Here is a 17,227-nt window from a genome sequence, read left to right on the forward strand (position 1 = left end):
GCGCCAAGCATCGATCGCTCGCGCGCAGCGAGCGCTGTTGTGCGTGCAACGAGCGCTGCGCCCAGCGATGGCGTGCGAGTGCTTGTTGCGACATGCGACGAGCGCTGCGCCCAGCGATGGCGTGCGAGTGCTTGTTGCGACGTGCGACGAGCGCTGCGCCCAGCGATGGGCTGCAGCAGCATGCTCGTGCGTCGAGCGCTGGCGCGCGCAGCGAGCACCAGCTCGCGTGATGCCTTGCGATGGTGAGCAGCAGCAATGCGAGGCAGCGCATGGGCTGCGCGCACATGGCCAGCGACGGCTGTGTGCGTGTGGCCCATGGGCGTGCGATGCGTGGGATTGTTACGTTGCGATTAAATCGTTTTGAAATTTTAATTTGAAATTTTCAGTTTACGTAATTTTAATTAATTTTAAAATTAATAATTTAAATTATTTTCTTGGATTTTAATTTTGAATATTGTAATTATAATAAATTTTATTTATTCTAATTATTTTACCAAAATTAAAATCATGAATTAATTTAAATACGACTGAAATTAAAATAAACTTTTTGGATTCAATTATAAATTTATATGAGCTTTAAATTTTAATTAAATTTGTATGTTTTCGGTTAGACTAGAAATACATTTTTATGTTTAAAATTAGTAAAGCATATGAATTTATTGGTTTAAGTGGGAGCCCTTTTTAGTCATAAACTCTTGATTAGGTCTACAAATCCTTAAGGTTAAACAACTTGATTAGAATTAATAAGGACTGAATAATTTGTAGATTATTGGTGCCCTTGATTAATTGCTGGAAATGTTTACGTGATGCATGATGTGTTTTACTAACCAGCTATGTGGGCCATTCATGATAATGAATGGATGAATGGTATGTATTGTATATGTACTGTTTTGCAGGTTATGAAGTGACTAGTATGGCCCAAATAGGATAGAAAATATGGTCTGCGTACCATTAATTTGAATGTAATTGGTCTAAAGTACCAAAGTCGTTTTTTAATTCAAATATGGTCTGCGTACCATCAAATAGTTGTAATTAGTTTTATTTATAGCTTATCCTATTTGAAGAAAATGGTGCCTCCCACGGAGATTTTCAAGACGGACTTTGAAGTTAATGCTTCAAGATGAAGTCGGGCCATACTAGATCACATTTATCTTATGCATGTTTTAAGTTATTTATTGCTTTTAAATATGTCTTAAAATGCATGAGATCAAAAGCTTGATTATGTTGCATGATTAAGGATTTTAGTTCACTTAAAATCTAACCAACATAGTAAGAGCCTTAAGTTCCAAACTTAAAAATTGAGTTAAAAGGTGCCATGCCAAAATATACACTTGCTTGGATATCCTTTACATCAATCTAGTAATAGTTTTCGCTCAGCGAGGTGTTACTTATTGGTCCTAAAGGGGCAAGGTACACAAATAATTGTGAGTACATGTTAGTTTTGGTGAAACTCAACGATATAAGTAAGGAGTCCTTTTATGTCGTGGCAAAATCGATAGGTTTACCTAATAAGTTCTTAGACGTGCCTATCAACCAAGAATAGTTTCTAGACTATTAGCAAAAGGCTTTTGCTTACCTAAGATGTTTTAGGATTAAGTCGACTAACTGTGCTTAGTTCTTCAATGATTTTAGGATCTTGGAATCATTTTATTCACACATGCCGGAACACATAACTTGAATAAAATGCTTAATGAACATTGAATTATGCATGAATGCTAGAATTTAAGTTTATTAAGAGAAACTGTGAATGGTTATTTATTTGTTTATTCTTTTCAATTGTAGTTTTAAATATGGCAAACAACAATTCATTCAACATTCGATCAATTCTCGAAAAGGAGAAGTTGAACGGGAAAAACTTCCTTGACTGGCAAAGGAACTTGCAAATAGTTCTTATGCAGGAAGGAAAGGAGTATGTCCTAGAAGAGGCGATGCCCGAAGCCACAGGCGACGGGGTCACTCAGGCAGCCCTCAATCGTTGGATTGATGCCAACAAGGATGTGAAATGTCTAATGCTCGCCACCATGAGTGCAGATCTGCAGAAAACGTTCATCAACTCAGATGCTTTCACAATCATCAGTGAGTTGAAGAACATGTTCCAAGATCTGGCTCGAGTCGAAAGATTCGAGACTCATAGGCAAATTCTTGAGACCAAGCTTAAGAAAGGCGAGCCCGTAAGTCCACATGTTCTCAAAATGATTGGACTCATTGAGAATATGAGTCGGCTGGATCAGCAATTTTCTCAGGAAATGGCTATAGACACCATCCTCCATTCTCTTCATAACGGGTATGATCAGTTCAAGCTGAACTACAGTATGAATAGTCTGGACAAAACGCTCACTGAGCTTCACGGTATGCTGAAGACCGCTGAAAAGACGCTCAAAAGTGATAAGCAGGATGTGCTTATGGTGCGTGGGGGCAAGTTCAAGAAATCTGGAAAGAAGAGGAATGCTAAGAAAGGTGGCAACAAGGCCAGCCCAACTAAGCAAACTGGCGCCAAATCTGTAAAGAGGAAGGTCAGTCAACCCACTTCTGAATCCGAATGCTTCTACTGCAAGAAGAAAGGGCATTGGAAGAGAGATTGCTTGAAGCTAAAGGAAGATCAGAAGAACGGAACAGTCATTCCATCTTCAGGTATTTTCGTTATAGACTGTATACTTGCTAATTCAACTTCTTGGGTATTAGATACAGGTTGTGGCTCACACTTATGTTCCAATCCACAGGGACTAAGAAGAAGTAGAAAGTTAAGCAAGGGTGAAGTCGACCTACGAGTGGGAAATGGAGCACGGATTGCTGCATTAGCTGTAGGAACTTACTATTTGTCGTTGCCCTCCGGGCTAGTTTTGGAACTGGAAGAATGTTTCCATGTTCCAAGTCTTACTAAAAACATCATTTCAGTTTCTTGCTTAGATGCTAAGGGATTTTCCTTTTTAATAAAAGACAATAGTTGTTCGTTTTATTTTAAAGAGATGTTTTATGGATCTGCTAGATTAGTCAATGGACTTTATTTATTAGATCACGACAAACAAGTATATAACATAAATACCAAAAAGGCCAAAAATGATGATTCAGATCTCACCTATCTGTGGCATTGTCGATTAGGCCATATAAACTTAAAACGCTTAGAAAGACTTCAAAAGGAAGGAATTCTAGAACCATTTGACTTGGAGGATTATGGTAAATGCGAATCATGTTTACTTGGCAAAATGACAAAGCAACCTTTCTCTAAAGTTGGAGAAAGAGCAAATGAACTATTGAGTTTAATCCATACAGATGTATGTGGACCAATGAGTACAAATGATAGAGGTGGTTTCAGCTACTTTATCACTTTCACTGATGACTTCAGTAGATATGGTTATGTCTACCTAATGAAGCATAAGTCTGAATCCTTTGACAAATTCAAGGAATTTCAGAGTGAAGTAGAGAATCAATTAGGCAAGAAGATTAAGGCACTGCGATCTGATAGAGGCGGTGAATATCTGAGCTATGAATTTGATGACCATCTGAAAGAATGTGGAATTCTATCAGAATTGACTCCTACTGGAACACCACAATGGAACGGTGTGTTGGAACGGAGGAACAGAACCTTGCTAGACATGGTCAGGTCAATGTTGGGTCAGGCCAAACTTCCATTAGAATTTTGGGGACATGCACTAAATACAGCTGCACTCACTATAAATAGAGCTCCGTCTAAAGCTGTCGAAAAGACTCCATATGAATTATGGTTTGGAAAGCCTCCAAATGTGTCTTTTCTGAAGATTTGGGGATGTGAAGTATACGTCAAACGATTAATTTCAGACAAACTTCATCCAAAATATGACAAATGTATCCTTGTGGGCTATCCAAAGGAAACAAAGGGGTATTACTTCTACAATACATCTGAGAACAAGGTGTTTGTTGCTCGAGATGGTGTCTTTTTGGAGAAAGATCACATTTCCAAAATGACAAGTGGGAGAAAAGTAGACCTCGAAGAAATTCGAGTCGAACAACAAACTCTATAGAATGCTCAAGATGACATTCAGGATGAAACTCAGAGATCTTTAGAAGAATCTGGTGAGAATCATGGTCAATCTAGAAATGTTACCCCGCGTAGATCGCAAAGATATAGATCTCAACCGGAAAGGTACTTAGGTATTTTGAGGAACGAGAGATATGACGTTCTATTACTTGAAAGTGATGAACCTGCGACTTACAAACAAGCTAGTGGAAAAAATACCTGTTGAGGGGGGCATTTTGGGTTTATTGAGGCGAACAAGGCCCGCTGCGATAGACGTAGCTTCAACAGCTCAGTGATCTGTTGAGGCGGGCTTTGTTCGCCTCAACAGGTGATCTGTTGTGGGGGGCTTTCAAAAGCCCGCCTCAAAAACCTCTACAGAAAGCGCGAAAATAAGGACCTGTTGAGGGGGGCATTTAAGAAGCCCGCCTCAACAGCCTCCTCTGTTGAGGCTCACTTCTTAAATGCCCCCCTCAACAGGTCCTTATTTTTGCGCCAAAAGTTCATATGTTGTTGAGGCGTACATTAAAAGCCCCCTTCAACAACATTAATTTTTTTTTTCCAAATTCTTTTAAAATATAAAATAGGCGGCAATAACCACAACTAGATATATACTCCATTGAGTATTGAAACCTGTACCCAATCAACACCAAAATAGCAAAGGTATGAATCTGCTTATCTTTGATAAATAAATCATTACATTAACTTCATTTATATTAACCCAACAGAGCAAAGCGTATATATAGTACGTATGTTTACAATTTTTAAACACCTAGCTAGTCTAACAAATTACAACTAATATTAACAACTAAAGACAAAAGGCTAGAGAGCTAATCTAACAAATGTCTCTAATCCAGCCACTTAGGTCCCTTTAGATCATGCATTACAAACCTTAAGTAAGGTCGTGTTGACTTTCTTCCAATCGACTCGATCCCTAGCCTGCAAGTTGCATGGAAGGAAAATATATATGAGTACCAAAGTTTACACTCACGATATTGTCTTTACATTCCATTGAAGCATAAAATTAAAAGATATAGTTGCAGACTATAGAGATAATTAAGTACGTTGTTGACCTATAACGACCCAATGAGCCTTAAATGTGCATACGTAGATTAGAATGAGTTTTAGAAAGTTAAAGCTATGTATATTAGTAATGTAATAAGAATCAAATGAGTCCTTAGGTTCTTTAGTTCAAAGTTGGGAGCGGAAATGTCATTTTAGCTCTAAACATGACCTATAACGACCTAATGAGCCTTAAATGTGCATAAATAGATTCGAATGAGTTTTAGAAAGTTAAAACTATGTATATTAGTCATGTAATAAGAATCAAATGAGTCCTTAGGTTTTTTAGTTCAAAGTTGGGAGCGGAAATGTCATTTTAGCTCTAAACATGACCTATAACGACCTAATGAGCCTTAAATGTGCATAAATAGATTCGAATGAGTTTTAGAAAGTTAAAACTATGTATATTAGTCATGTAATAAGAATCAAATGAGTCCTTAGGTTCTTTAGTTCAAAGTTGGGAGCGGAAATGTCATTTTAGCTCTAAACATGACCTATAACGACCTAATGAGCCTTAAATGTGCATAAATAGATTCGAATGAGTTTTAGAAAGTTAAAACTATGTATATTAGTCATGTAATAAGAATCAAATGAGTCCTTAGGTTCTTTAGTTCAAAGTTGGGAGCGGAAATGTCATTTTAGCTCTAAACATGACCTATAACGACCTAATGAGCCTTAAATGTGCATAAATAGATTCGAATGAGTTTTAGAAAGTTTTAACTATGCATATTAGACATGTAATAAGAATCAAATGAGTCCTTAGGTTTTTTAGTTCAAAGTTGGGAGCGGAAATGTCATTTTAGCTCTAAACATGACCTATAACGACCTAATGAGCCTTAAATTTGCATAAATAGATTCGAATGAGTTTTAGAAAGTTAAAACTATGCATATTAATCATGTAATAAGAATCAAATGAGTCCTTAGGTTTTTTAGTTCAAAGTTGGGAGCGGAAATGTCATTTTAGCTCTAAACATGACCTATAACGACCTAATGAGCCTTAAATGTGCATAAATAGATTCGAATGAGTTTTAGAAAGTTAAAACTATGTATATTAGTCATGTAATAAGAATCAAATGAGTCCTTAGGTTCTTTAGTTCAAAGTTGGGAGCGGAAATGTCATTTTAGCTCTAAACATGACCTATAACGACCTAATGAGCCTTAAATGTGCATAAATAGATTCGAATGAGTTTTAGAAATTTTTAACTATGCATATTAGACATGTAATAAGAATCAAATGAGTCCTTAGGTTTTTTAGTTCAAAGTTGGGAGCGGAAATGTCATTTTAGCTCTAAACATGACCTATAACGACCTAATGAGCCTTAAATGTGCATAAATAGATTCGAATGAGTCTTAGAAAGTTAAAACTATGCATATTAATCATGTAATAAGAATCAAATGAGTCCTTAGGTTTTTTAGTTCAAAGTTGGGAGCGGAAATGTCATTTTAGCTCTAAACATGACCTATAACGACCTAATGAGCCTTAAATGTGCATAAATAGATTCGAATGAGTTTTAGAAAGTTAAAACTATGTATATTAGTCATGTAATAAGAATCAAATGAGTCCTTAGGTTCTTTAGTTCAAAGTTGGGAGCGGAAATGTCATTTTAGCTCTAAACATGACCTATAACGACCTAATGAGCCTTAAATGTGCATAAATAGATTCGAATGAGTTTTAGAAAGTTAAAACTATGTATATTAGACATGTAATAAGAATCAAATGAGTCCTTAGGTTCTTTAGTTCAAAGTTGGGAGCGGAAATGTCATTTTAGCTCTAAACAGAAGCAAACAGAGGAGAAACACACAGATGGAAGTGAAATTCTAAAGACCACCAGATCAGAATTCACATGCAACAGCAGCAAGACCAGCAGATTAGTATTCAAAGCAATAAATTAGCAAATCCAGCAGACTTGTAATTATGGAAAAATTAAAGAACTTTACCAAATCCATGAAGATATAAACGCTTCCATCTTTGTGTCTAAACAACCTAAGTAAATAAATACTCGGTTGTAAAAAACTTAGCCCATTGCTCACGAACCACATCTATTTCCTCATCGGTATAAGGCGAATTTCTTGGAGTGTAAGCCTGAAATAAGTAACATGATAAGTAATGCTACTTGTAAATTAAGAATTCTACTACGTAAAAGTACTAGTATTAGTAGTTCAACTAACATATGGTAAAAGAACGAACATTGTCTAACCGCTCATCAGTGTTATGGTGTAACGTGACTATTTCATGCATGAACTTCATAACGTAATAGCCACACTCGCGGGCGCCGACTTGTTGAGCACACTGATTTGGAGATAAATCATAAATTATATATCCAAGTAGTTACCCAAAAAAAAAAGTAAAGCTAATTAGTAAGCATGATATACCTTTACATGGAAGCCTTTCAACCCCTGCATAGTCGCTCTATTCGGACAAATCCCATCATTAAACTTGTACACTTGGTATGCCCTGGAAGTTGAGTAAAACTTCATGAATCTGATTCGGCACGAAAAGAAATAACTTAAAAAGAATTGAAAGTAACTTACAAACACAAGATTCCCCATGCACTATTTTCTCGGTTGGAACCTATCGCAGAGTCGAAAATATACGCACAACCTCTACGTAGGTCTAACACGTACAAAATCCAATGATTTCTGCATTATATATAAATGTTATTGCAACCTTATGCATGAAAATAACAATAACATAGCTATTTACCAAATATCGATCAATCTCTAACACTTACTCTTGATGGTATGGGATCAAAAACCACTTGGTAATGTTAGGATCACCCTTCTTCTCCTTTTCAATTTCAGCATTGAAAACTACTTTCAAATACATTGATGCAGCCTGAGGGTTGGCCTTGATTCTAGAGCTTGACATTGCCTCGGGACAAACAAACCCAATCTGAGAGTTGTCAAATGCAAAGGTGTGTTCGTGGAATAAACACCTACAAAGTAAATGTATAATGCAAAAATTTCAAAAACTATTATAGTTGACAAAACCAAAAACAAAAATATCGATGGAAAAGTTTACATCATATAGACTTGGATCACTGAAATGTTGAGGCACGCCCCTCTAAGGAACTCTTCAACGTCAACCTCATTTACATAAGTTTGTCGATCTTCGTCATAATGCCAAACCGAAGCGGGCAATGGGATTGAAGTATTTTTATATACATCACCGGGCGCCGTATTGATGATAAACTTCAAATAATTGCATGATGGGCCAAGACCTTGAATTGTGTCGTCTGCCAAATTTTGCTTCTTACTTTTGGCGGCTGATTCTTCAGTTTTACGATCACAACTACCTACCATCTCTTTGGCCGTCTTAGAGTTCTTCGACTTCGATTTCGACTCCAACTTATTTGAGCATGAATTTCCCTGTAACAATAATGTTAAGCTAGCATGAAAAGTTCAGTTTTGATTTCAGTGTTGAAGCACAGGGGAGTGGGAAGCATATGGTTTACCTTGGCCGTTAACTTCAGTGTTGTCTTCTCTTTGGACCCTAAATCAAGTGTTGCCTTCTCTTTGACAATTAATTCTGTTGTCTTATCTTTGACAACTAATTCTGTTGTCTTCTCTTTGACAATTAATTCGTTTTTCTTCTCTTTGGAGCTACCAACCACCTCTTCAAAAATCTGACTCCTGGACTTCTTTGTTGGGCGTGGAGTAGAGTACTCCTAAACAGAGGTAGAAACCAAAGGAGTTCAAGGCTCTGAATCTAATTCTAAACAGATGCATAACGCAATGAATGACAATTAATAATTAAAAAGTTATACCTCGTCTTCTTCGAAAATCACCAAGTGAATTGGCCATTGCACAAAACTAGCAAGAGCCCTGCCTAAGTTATTGAATCCATCTCCAGTAGGTACCGGAAGAGTGTCATCATCATGTCCGTCGTAAATACAATCAACTTGGACCTTATAATGACTAGGCTTCATCGATCTAAAGTGTTGGTGCAACGAACCATCCAATGGGTACGCCATACCATCTGCCACTATCACTTTGTTACCCAAAACTTTATCCTCAAGGGCAAGACGACATGGAGTTATGGCCTTCACAAATAAATTTACAAAATTTCAGAAATCACTACAAAGTACAATATTAAAAACCTAGCTAGGGGTGTTTTGAGTGTATGCACTATAGAGAATATATACCTTCAGCTCGCGTGGTTGCTGCGATGAACTCGGACAACAGGTTACGAGTGCACGGTTAACATCAAACTCATCACTTACAAGAGCAGAATCAAGTGCGGGGGTAGAGAGGGTGTGTAGTTGACCGGTTGCTTTCAATGTGGCTAGTTGGTTTTGGAGGGCCTCCGCCACCTTTCTCTCTAATTGATCTTCAAACTCCCTTCTCACCGAAGCTCTGATTGATTCGATAGCCTCCGGTGATGGTTCAATATGGCCACATCTACTACTTCGGTCTATTGGACCGAAAGCAACTTTGTAACCGACATTAACTCCACCTGTTGCCTTGACACGCCCACGGTGATCCTTTTTTCCCATAGCCTTGGTGAGGGCATCTTCTCCCTGGGTGAATGAAATATTTCCTTTTCCCTCTTCTTCTATGTACTCCAACTATAAGAATTAGGAAAGTAAAAATTAGATGGTATACATGATGGAAAGGAGAAGCAATCTTAGCAATAGAACTAGGAATTAGGAAATAAAAGGATATAGAACGTAAAATTTCATATGCACTTACAGCCATCTTAGCAATATTTACGGCTTCTTTATCATTCGGGTCAACTTCCCACTTTCCCTCTTTGTTTTTAACTTGATGAGCCAAGATCCACTCTACTGATCTAAACTTCTTAAATCTATCTGGCGCTGTGGTGAGTGATGAGGTCACTGAGGAGGAGCCACTTGAGAGGGTTAAAGCTGCCTCTGGCGGTAGTCGCCCATCATTTATCCACTCTGGTCTCTTTCTAACATAACCCTTTTGGCCTGTGCGATGTGGGTGCTTGTTTTGTAATGCACTTTTACTTGCTTTTTCTCTACGAACCTGTCAAAAAACACATAAAGAACATGTCGAACATTTAAAGATGGCAACAACAAACTAATCATATAATTATATAAAAAAATATCTAGCAAAGTAAATTCATTATTACCAACATCTCCGGCTTGTTTCGTTCTATCACAAATGTTTTCCAATCATCCTCTGTGATTTGATGGTAGATGTCCCAAGGCATGTCATTTGTCTGATGTTTCGGCATTTTTTCTTTCTTAGTTATCCAACGCCGCGTTAACCTGGACTTGAAAGCTCCAAAGCGTTTCGCCACACACATATGAAAATATTTTTCTCTCCTTTTAGCCGGATCATCAATAATGTGGAACAGAAGCTGTTAATTTTATGGATAAGAGATTGTTAGAAACGTATGCTACACAAATAGATAATCTAGGAGAATACAAATCAAGTTTTTATTCAATGTTTACCTTGGTCTCCTCCCAAAACCCCTTCTTTGTGTGTTCATCTAACGTTGAATATTCTTTCACATTAATGTTAATTCTAGCAGCACAAGACCCAACTTGCTTCCCGTATTCTCCTGACCATTCTCCATCGGGGATTCCATATTGATTATACTGAAGATGCATAGGCTTTTTGGCTTGAACTCCTTTTGACGGACCACGGAATTTGGTCTTTTTACTAGTGTTGGTACCTTGTGATTCCCCCGTAGGATGACTAGCTCCATCAATTCCCTGTATTTCATTATCACGATGATCATCCATGGTAGCTACGGTCCTGCAACAAAGAAAAGAGAGCAATACTTAGTAAAGGGAGCAATACTTAGAAAAGAGAGCAAAATGCAACAATTGGCCATTTACAAAGCTATACCTAAAATAATGGCCTTATGGTATTACACCTAACATGCAAAACAATCCCAAATCAAACCTCACCTAAAAAAACAACCCAAAAAAAAATCATAACTCACCAGTTCTACGCACTGATCTGCACAGCTCAGATCAGAACTGTGCAGATCAATGCACAGAACTGATCAGAACTGACCAGTTCTGTGCACTGATCTGCACAGTTCTGATCTGAACTGTGCAGATCAATGCACAGAACTGATCAGAACTGACCAGTTCTGTGCACTGATCTGCACAGTTCTGATCTGAGCTGTGCAGATCAGTGCACAGAACTGATCAGAACCTGACCAGTTTTGTGCACTGATCTGCACAGTTCTGATTTGAGCTGTGCAGATCAATGCACAGAACTGATCAGAACTGACCAGTTCTGTGCACTGATCTGCACAGTTCTGATCTGAGCTGTGCAGATCAGTGCACAGAACTGATCAGAACTGACCAGTTCTGTGCACTGATCTGCACAGTTCTGATCTGAGCTGTGCAGATCAGTGCACATAACTGCACAGTTCTGGGCAAAATGCTACAATTGGCCATTTACAAAGCTATACCTAAAATAATGGCCTTATGGTATTACACCTAACATGCAAAACAATCCCAAATCAAAACTCACCTAAAAAAACAACCCAAAAAAAAAATCATAACTCACCAGTTCTACGCACTGATCTGCACAGCTCAGATCAGAACTGTGCAGATCAATGCACAGAACTGATCAGAACTGACCAGTTCTGTGCACTGATCTGCACAGTTCTGATCTGAGCTGTGCAGATCAGTGCACAGAACTGATCAGAACTGACCAGTTTTGTGCACTGATCTGCACAGTTCTGATCTGAGCTGTGCAGATCAGTGCACAAAACTGATCAGAACTGACCAGTTTTGTGCACTGATCTGCACAGTTCTGATCTGAGCTGTGCAGATCAGTGCACAGAACTGATCAGAACTGACCAGTTTTGTGCACTGATCTGCACAGTTCTGATCTGAGCTGTGCAGATCAGTGCACAGAACTGATTAGAACTGACCAGTTCTGTGCACTGATCTGCACAGTTCTGATCTGAGCTGTGCAGATCAGTGCACATAACTGCACAGTTCTGATCAGTTTTGTCCACTGATCTGCACAGTTCTGATCTGGGCAGTGCAGATCAGTGCACAGAACAGAACTGATCAGTGCACTGAGAAGCTAAAACAGTACTTCATGCATGTAAATTACACCTTCAAACATGTAAATTACACCATACTGTAAGCAAAGTATCAAATTGTAAACAAAGTCATCTTCAAAACGGTTTTTATGTACTTATCCATCATCAACCACCAGAAAGCAAACATCAGAAACTAAGTTACCAATCACAAAGCCATGCAAACAAGAACAGGTAATTGATATTATTAGACAAAATGTACTGAAAACTAACCTAGGAAAATTCAACTGCAATTTCTGCAACCTGTGCTTGGAACCTGGCTCACATAAGAGGATACGACATTCACCAAGTTTACACCTGTGTGAAAAAACCAGATAAAGTTAGTCAAGTTATTAGAAGTATCAGACTCTCAGTAACTTAAATAGGAGGGATAAAGTAGGAGACTATCACTGCAATTCCTCTTCACAATACAAGTGGCAATTGATTGGGGTTGAATTTTTAGAAAAAAAATATGAATTAATATCCACAAGTATCCTTCACTATTCAAATTTAAGTAGTCAAGATAACAAAAATTCCAAGGCGCACAGGCTTTCAGATATGAATAGAAAGAACAAAGTCAAAAACTTCAACAATGCATCAGAAGTGAAGCCCGAACTTACACATGTATGTTTCAATTACGATTCGTAACCCATATTCCTTCCGTATGATCTGTACGCATATGATTAGTATTATTTGCATCCTCCTCTTCTGGCAATGGTTGAACAACCATTGGTAACGGAGGTGTGTCATCATACTCATCATACTCATCTTCATCTACAACATCATCAATACCCAAAATATGTCTTTTTCCTTGGGCAACAACACGCCATCTAGGATCAATATTGTCAACCACATAAAAAACTTGCTTAGCTAGTGATGCTAGAATGAATGGCTCGTCACTGTCACTTAGTCGATCAAAATTCACCAAGGTTAAACCCGGGAAAATTTCATCTCGCTTCACACCATTTTGGTTGTTAGCCCACTGACACCGAAAAACAGGGATCACAAAATAGGTATAATCAAGCTCCCATATTTCTTCGATAACACCATAATATGATTGTGTTGAATCAACCGGCCTTTTATCCTTAGCGCTTGCATAGACCCTAGATGATGCAACAACCTTTACTCCACTATTTTGCACTACACTCTTTTCATCTTGCCTTCTAGTGTAGAATGTGAACCCATTGATATCATATCCTTCAAAAGATCGAACACATAGTCGAGGACCTCGAGATAACCACTTGATCGTATCAGAAACATCATGGTCTTGTTTCTTTCCAACTTCCTTCTTAAACCATTCAATAAATGTGCGATTATGTTCCCGCATCAACGCTCTTTCCTTCAACTTAGGATTACAATGTTGCAATTCAAGCAGATGCTTTTCTAAATAAGGATGAACCTCTGTAAGATGCTGCAACACACAAAGATGTGCCTTCTTCTTCCTCTCCGATGGAGGAGATATCACATTTTTACCAATTACTCCCTCCCCTGCGAGCCTACCAACATGTCGAGATTTTGGAAGTCCTATTGGTTCAAGGCTTGACAAAAACTCAGCTAGATATCCAGAAATCTCTTCTTTAAGGACTCCCCGAATGATACTACCCTCTGGATTAGCCGGATTCCTTGCTTTGTCCTTTAAAGTCTTAAAAAATCTCTCAAAAGGATACATCCATCTTAAGAACACCGGACCACATAACTTGACTTCGCGAACTAAATGGACAATCAAATGCACCATTATATCAAAGAAAGAAGGCGGAAAATACATTTCAAATCGACATAGAGTTTCAACAACATCATTGTGCAAAGCATCCAAAGTCTCCGGATCAATCACCTTAGCACATATGGAATTGAAAAACAAACAAAGTTTTGTTATAACATGTCTCACGTGTTTCGGCAATATCCCACGAAGTGCAATTGGCAAAAATACATTAATCAGTGCATGACAATCATGAGACTTCATACCAATCAACCTAAGGTCCGAGAGAGACACTAGGCGCTTAACATTCGACGAATATCCCGAGGGAACCTTAATGCCATGTAAGCACTCACAAAACTTCTTCTTCTCCTTTCTCGACATTGTGTAACACGCTGGAGGCAGAAAGGTCTTTGTACCATCCTTTTTTTTAACAGGCCACAAATCTGGTCGAATATTCTTATTTTTCATATCTTTCCGCACATTCTCATTGTCCTTGGTCTTTCCTGGTATGTTTAGCAAAGTCCCGATGATAGCATCGCACACATTTTTCTCAATGTGCATTACATCGAGACAATGCCTAACCGACAAATCTTTCCAGTAGGGAAGATCCCATAATGGAGACACTTTCTTCCATAAAACACCCTTTTTAGACTTGGACTTGAAGCACTTACCGTATTTGGTTTCAACATTTTTGATACGTTCATAAACTTGTGATCCTGTCAAAGGTGTACGAGCTACTCCTTCCTCGGTGAACCCATTGAATTCCTTCTTCTTCTTACGATAAGGATGATATCGACTAAGGTGCTTCCTGAAATCTGGGTAGATATTTTTCTTGAAATGATCCAACCGTGTGGGCTTCATGTCCTCTTCACATATAGGGCATGCTTGTTCTCCTTTGGTTTTGTACCCAGACAAGTTTCCATAGGCCGGAAAATCATTTATGGTACAGAAAACCATTGCCCGCAATGTAAAGTTTGAGTTGGTGTGAGCATCGAACATTGGAACACCTTCATTCCACAACAATTTCAAATCATCTATGAGTGGAGCGAGATACACATCTATATCATGTCCTGGCTGCTTAGGCCCTGAGATGAGGAGTGACAACATGATATACTTGCGTTTCATACACAACCATGGAGGAAGATTGTAAATTGCAAGAAGAACCGGCCAAGTGCTATGCTGACTACTCAGAGAGCCGTATGGATTCATCCCATCTGTACATAGAGCAAGTCTCAGATTTCTAACCTCCTTGCCAAATTCAGGATACTTCTTATCAATAGTTCTCCATTGAGGAGAATCAGCCGGATGTCTAAGGAATTCATCTTTCTTCCTCCCTTCCGCATGCCACCTCAGATACTTAGCATTCTTCTTTACGGAGAACAAGCGCTCAAACCTAGGTATGATCGGAAGATACCACAATACCTTGGCGGGCGGTCCCCTCTTAGCTGAATTGGCCCCTTTACGCTTGTAACGCGACATAGAACACGTTGAACACTTATCCAAATTTTCATACTCTTTTCTGTAAAGAATACAATCATTTGGGCAAGCATCTATCTTGACGGCCTCTAAGCCTAAGGGATTCGTCAATTTGTTGGCATAATAGGCAGAGGTGGGAATGTCATTGCCATCGGGAAACCAAAGACCTAGTCGTTTCAATAATTTCGTGAAACTTTCTTCGTTCCAACCACTCTCCGCTTTCAAGTTGGAAAGTGATGCCACACATTCTAACAATTTGAATTTTGTACACCCAGGGTACAAAGGCGTCTCAGCAGCCTTTAATACCTGCTCGAGTATGTGAGGTCGTTCATTCAAGTGATCTTTCACCGCATCCATCATTTCATTTATTTCATTATCTTCTTGCTCATCATCATCCATCTCATTATTCTCAGAAATATCAGAATCACTCTCATCACTCTCATCACTCTCTGCCAGAACATCAAATTCATTCACACTAGAACTTGGACGATCAAGTATTTTCTCACCATGCCAAAACCAGACATGGTAATCTTGCTTAAACCCACGACGAAATAAATGATCCTCAATTTCATCAATATCAGCTAACCGCCTTACATTGTTACAATCACGGCAAGGACAATAGATCTTTGCGGCTTTCGTATTCCGTTGGTGTGCTAAAGCACATCTAAGGAACTCCTCAACCCCACTCAAGTATTCCACCGTAGTATGGTCACCGTACATCCAACGACGACTCATTTCTAATAACACAAGGTTTTACACAGAATTAGATAAATCAAGCCACAAATTCTTAATTTTGACACAAGAACTATACTAGCTTGGCATAAGATCTTTGTTCTCTAATGATGCAATCTTAATTTTGACACAAGAACTATACTAGCTTAGTTTCTGATGTTTGCTTTCTGGTGGTTGATGATGGATAAGTACATAAAAACCGTTTTGAAGATGACTTTGTTTACAATTTGATACTTTGCTTACAGTATGGTGTAATTTACATGTTTGAAGGTGTAATTTACATGCATGAAGTACTGTTTTAGCTTCTCAGTGCACTGATCAGTTCTGTTCTGTGCACTGATCTGCACTGCCTAGATCAGAACTGTGCAGATCAGTGGACAAAACTGATCAGAACTGTGCAGTTATGTGCACTGATCTGCACAGCTCAGATCAGAACTGTGCAGATCAGTGCACAGAACTGGTCAGTTCTGATCAGTTCTGTGCACTGATCTGCACAGCTCAGATCAGAACTGTGCAGATCAGTGCACAGAACTGGTCAGTTCTGATCAGTTCTGTGCACTGATCTGCACAGCTCAGATCAGAACTGTGCAGATCAGTGCACAGAACTGGTCAGTTCTGATCAGTTCTGTGCATTGATCTGCACAGTTCTGATCTGAGCTGTGCAGATCAGTGCGTAGAACTGGTGAGTTAAAAAAAACTAAGATTTGGTTTTAAGTCCAAACCTTGGTCTGATGGCTGATTCTTCTATTGCAAAATGAGGAATAGATGGATATAAGGAAGACAGGGTTGAATAGCTTGGTCTGAAGTTCCTCGAGAACTGGCACCAAGAAGCATAAAACAGAACATCTACACAGTCCTGATTGAGGTTGTACACCAAATGCAGCGCTTTTTGCAATGATGCTTCATCTCCCTTGAAAATTAGAAGTAAGCAAATGCTATTAGATTTAGTTGAAAAGTAACAGAAAGGAAAAAGCTCCACATAAAATAACATAGCTATAGAATCTCCTAATTTGGTTATTAAAGTCCTTTCTTAAGTTAAATATCAACCACAGTTTGTTTCCATGCAACAGGATGGATAACTGAATGAGCCCCTATGCATGCAACTATGCAAGAGTTAAGCTACAAGCACCTGGCACTACTCATACTCAGCCATAGTCAAAAGCCTTGTAAGTAGAACTAGTTAATATGAGACTGGTCCTCGGCAAAGGAAGAGGCACGGAGGTTTGCTGCGGACTGTGCATACATTTTC

The 17,227-nt window shown here is 38.7% G+C and overlaps 1 protein-coding gene across 2 annotated transcripts; it reads right to left on the minus strand.

The window, feature by feature from the left end:
- Nucleotides 1–6,881: 6,881 nt before the first annotated feature.
- Nucleotides 6,882–17,003, minus strand: LOC130460039 (uncharacterized). Of its 2 annotated transcripts, XM_056827692.1 has the most exons (14): nucleotides 16,701–17,003; nucleotides 12,309–12,392; nucleotides 10,477–10,783; nucleotides 10,152–10,382; nucleotides 9,746–10,045; nucleotides 9,199–9,621; nucleotides 8,821–9,096; nucleotides 8,509–8,721; nucleotides 8,076–8,422; nucleotides 7,786–7,989; nucleotides 7,586–7,693; nucleotides 7,427–7,508; nucleotides 7,242–7,343; nucleotides 6,882–7,136 (listed from the first exon to the last, which is right to left on the minus strand). In XM_056827692.1, exons 1-14 carry the CDS (start codon nucleotides 16,967–16,969, stop codon nucleotides 7,038–7,040), a joined length of 3,045 nt encoding a protein of 1,014 aa, XP_056683670.1. In that variant the 5' UTR covers nucleotides 16,970–17,003; the 3' UTR covers nucleotides 6,882–7,037. The 2 variants fall into 2 exon arrangements, with proteins under 2 accessions (XP_056683670.1, XP_056683671.1); XM_056827693.1 differs by lacking the exon at nucleotides 12,309–12,392.
- Between the last annotated feature and the right edge of the window lie 224 nt (nucleotides 17,004–17,227).

The sequence above is a fragment of the Spinacia oleracea genome, chromosome 4 (genome assembly GCF_020520425.1).
Source record: "Spinacia oleracea cultivar Varoflay chromosome 4, BTI_SOV_V1, whole genome shotgun sequence".
Taxonomy (NCBI): Eukaryota; Viridiplantae; Streptophyta; class Magnoliopsida; order Caryophyllales; family Amaranthaceae; genus Spinacia; species Spinacia oleracea.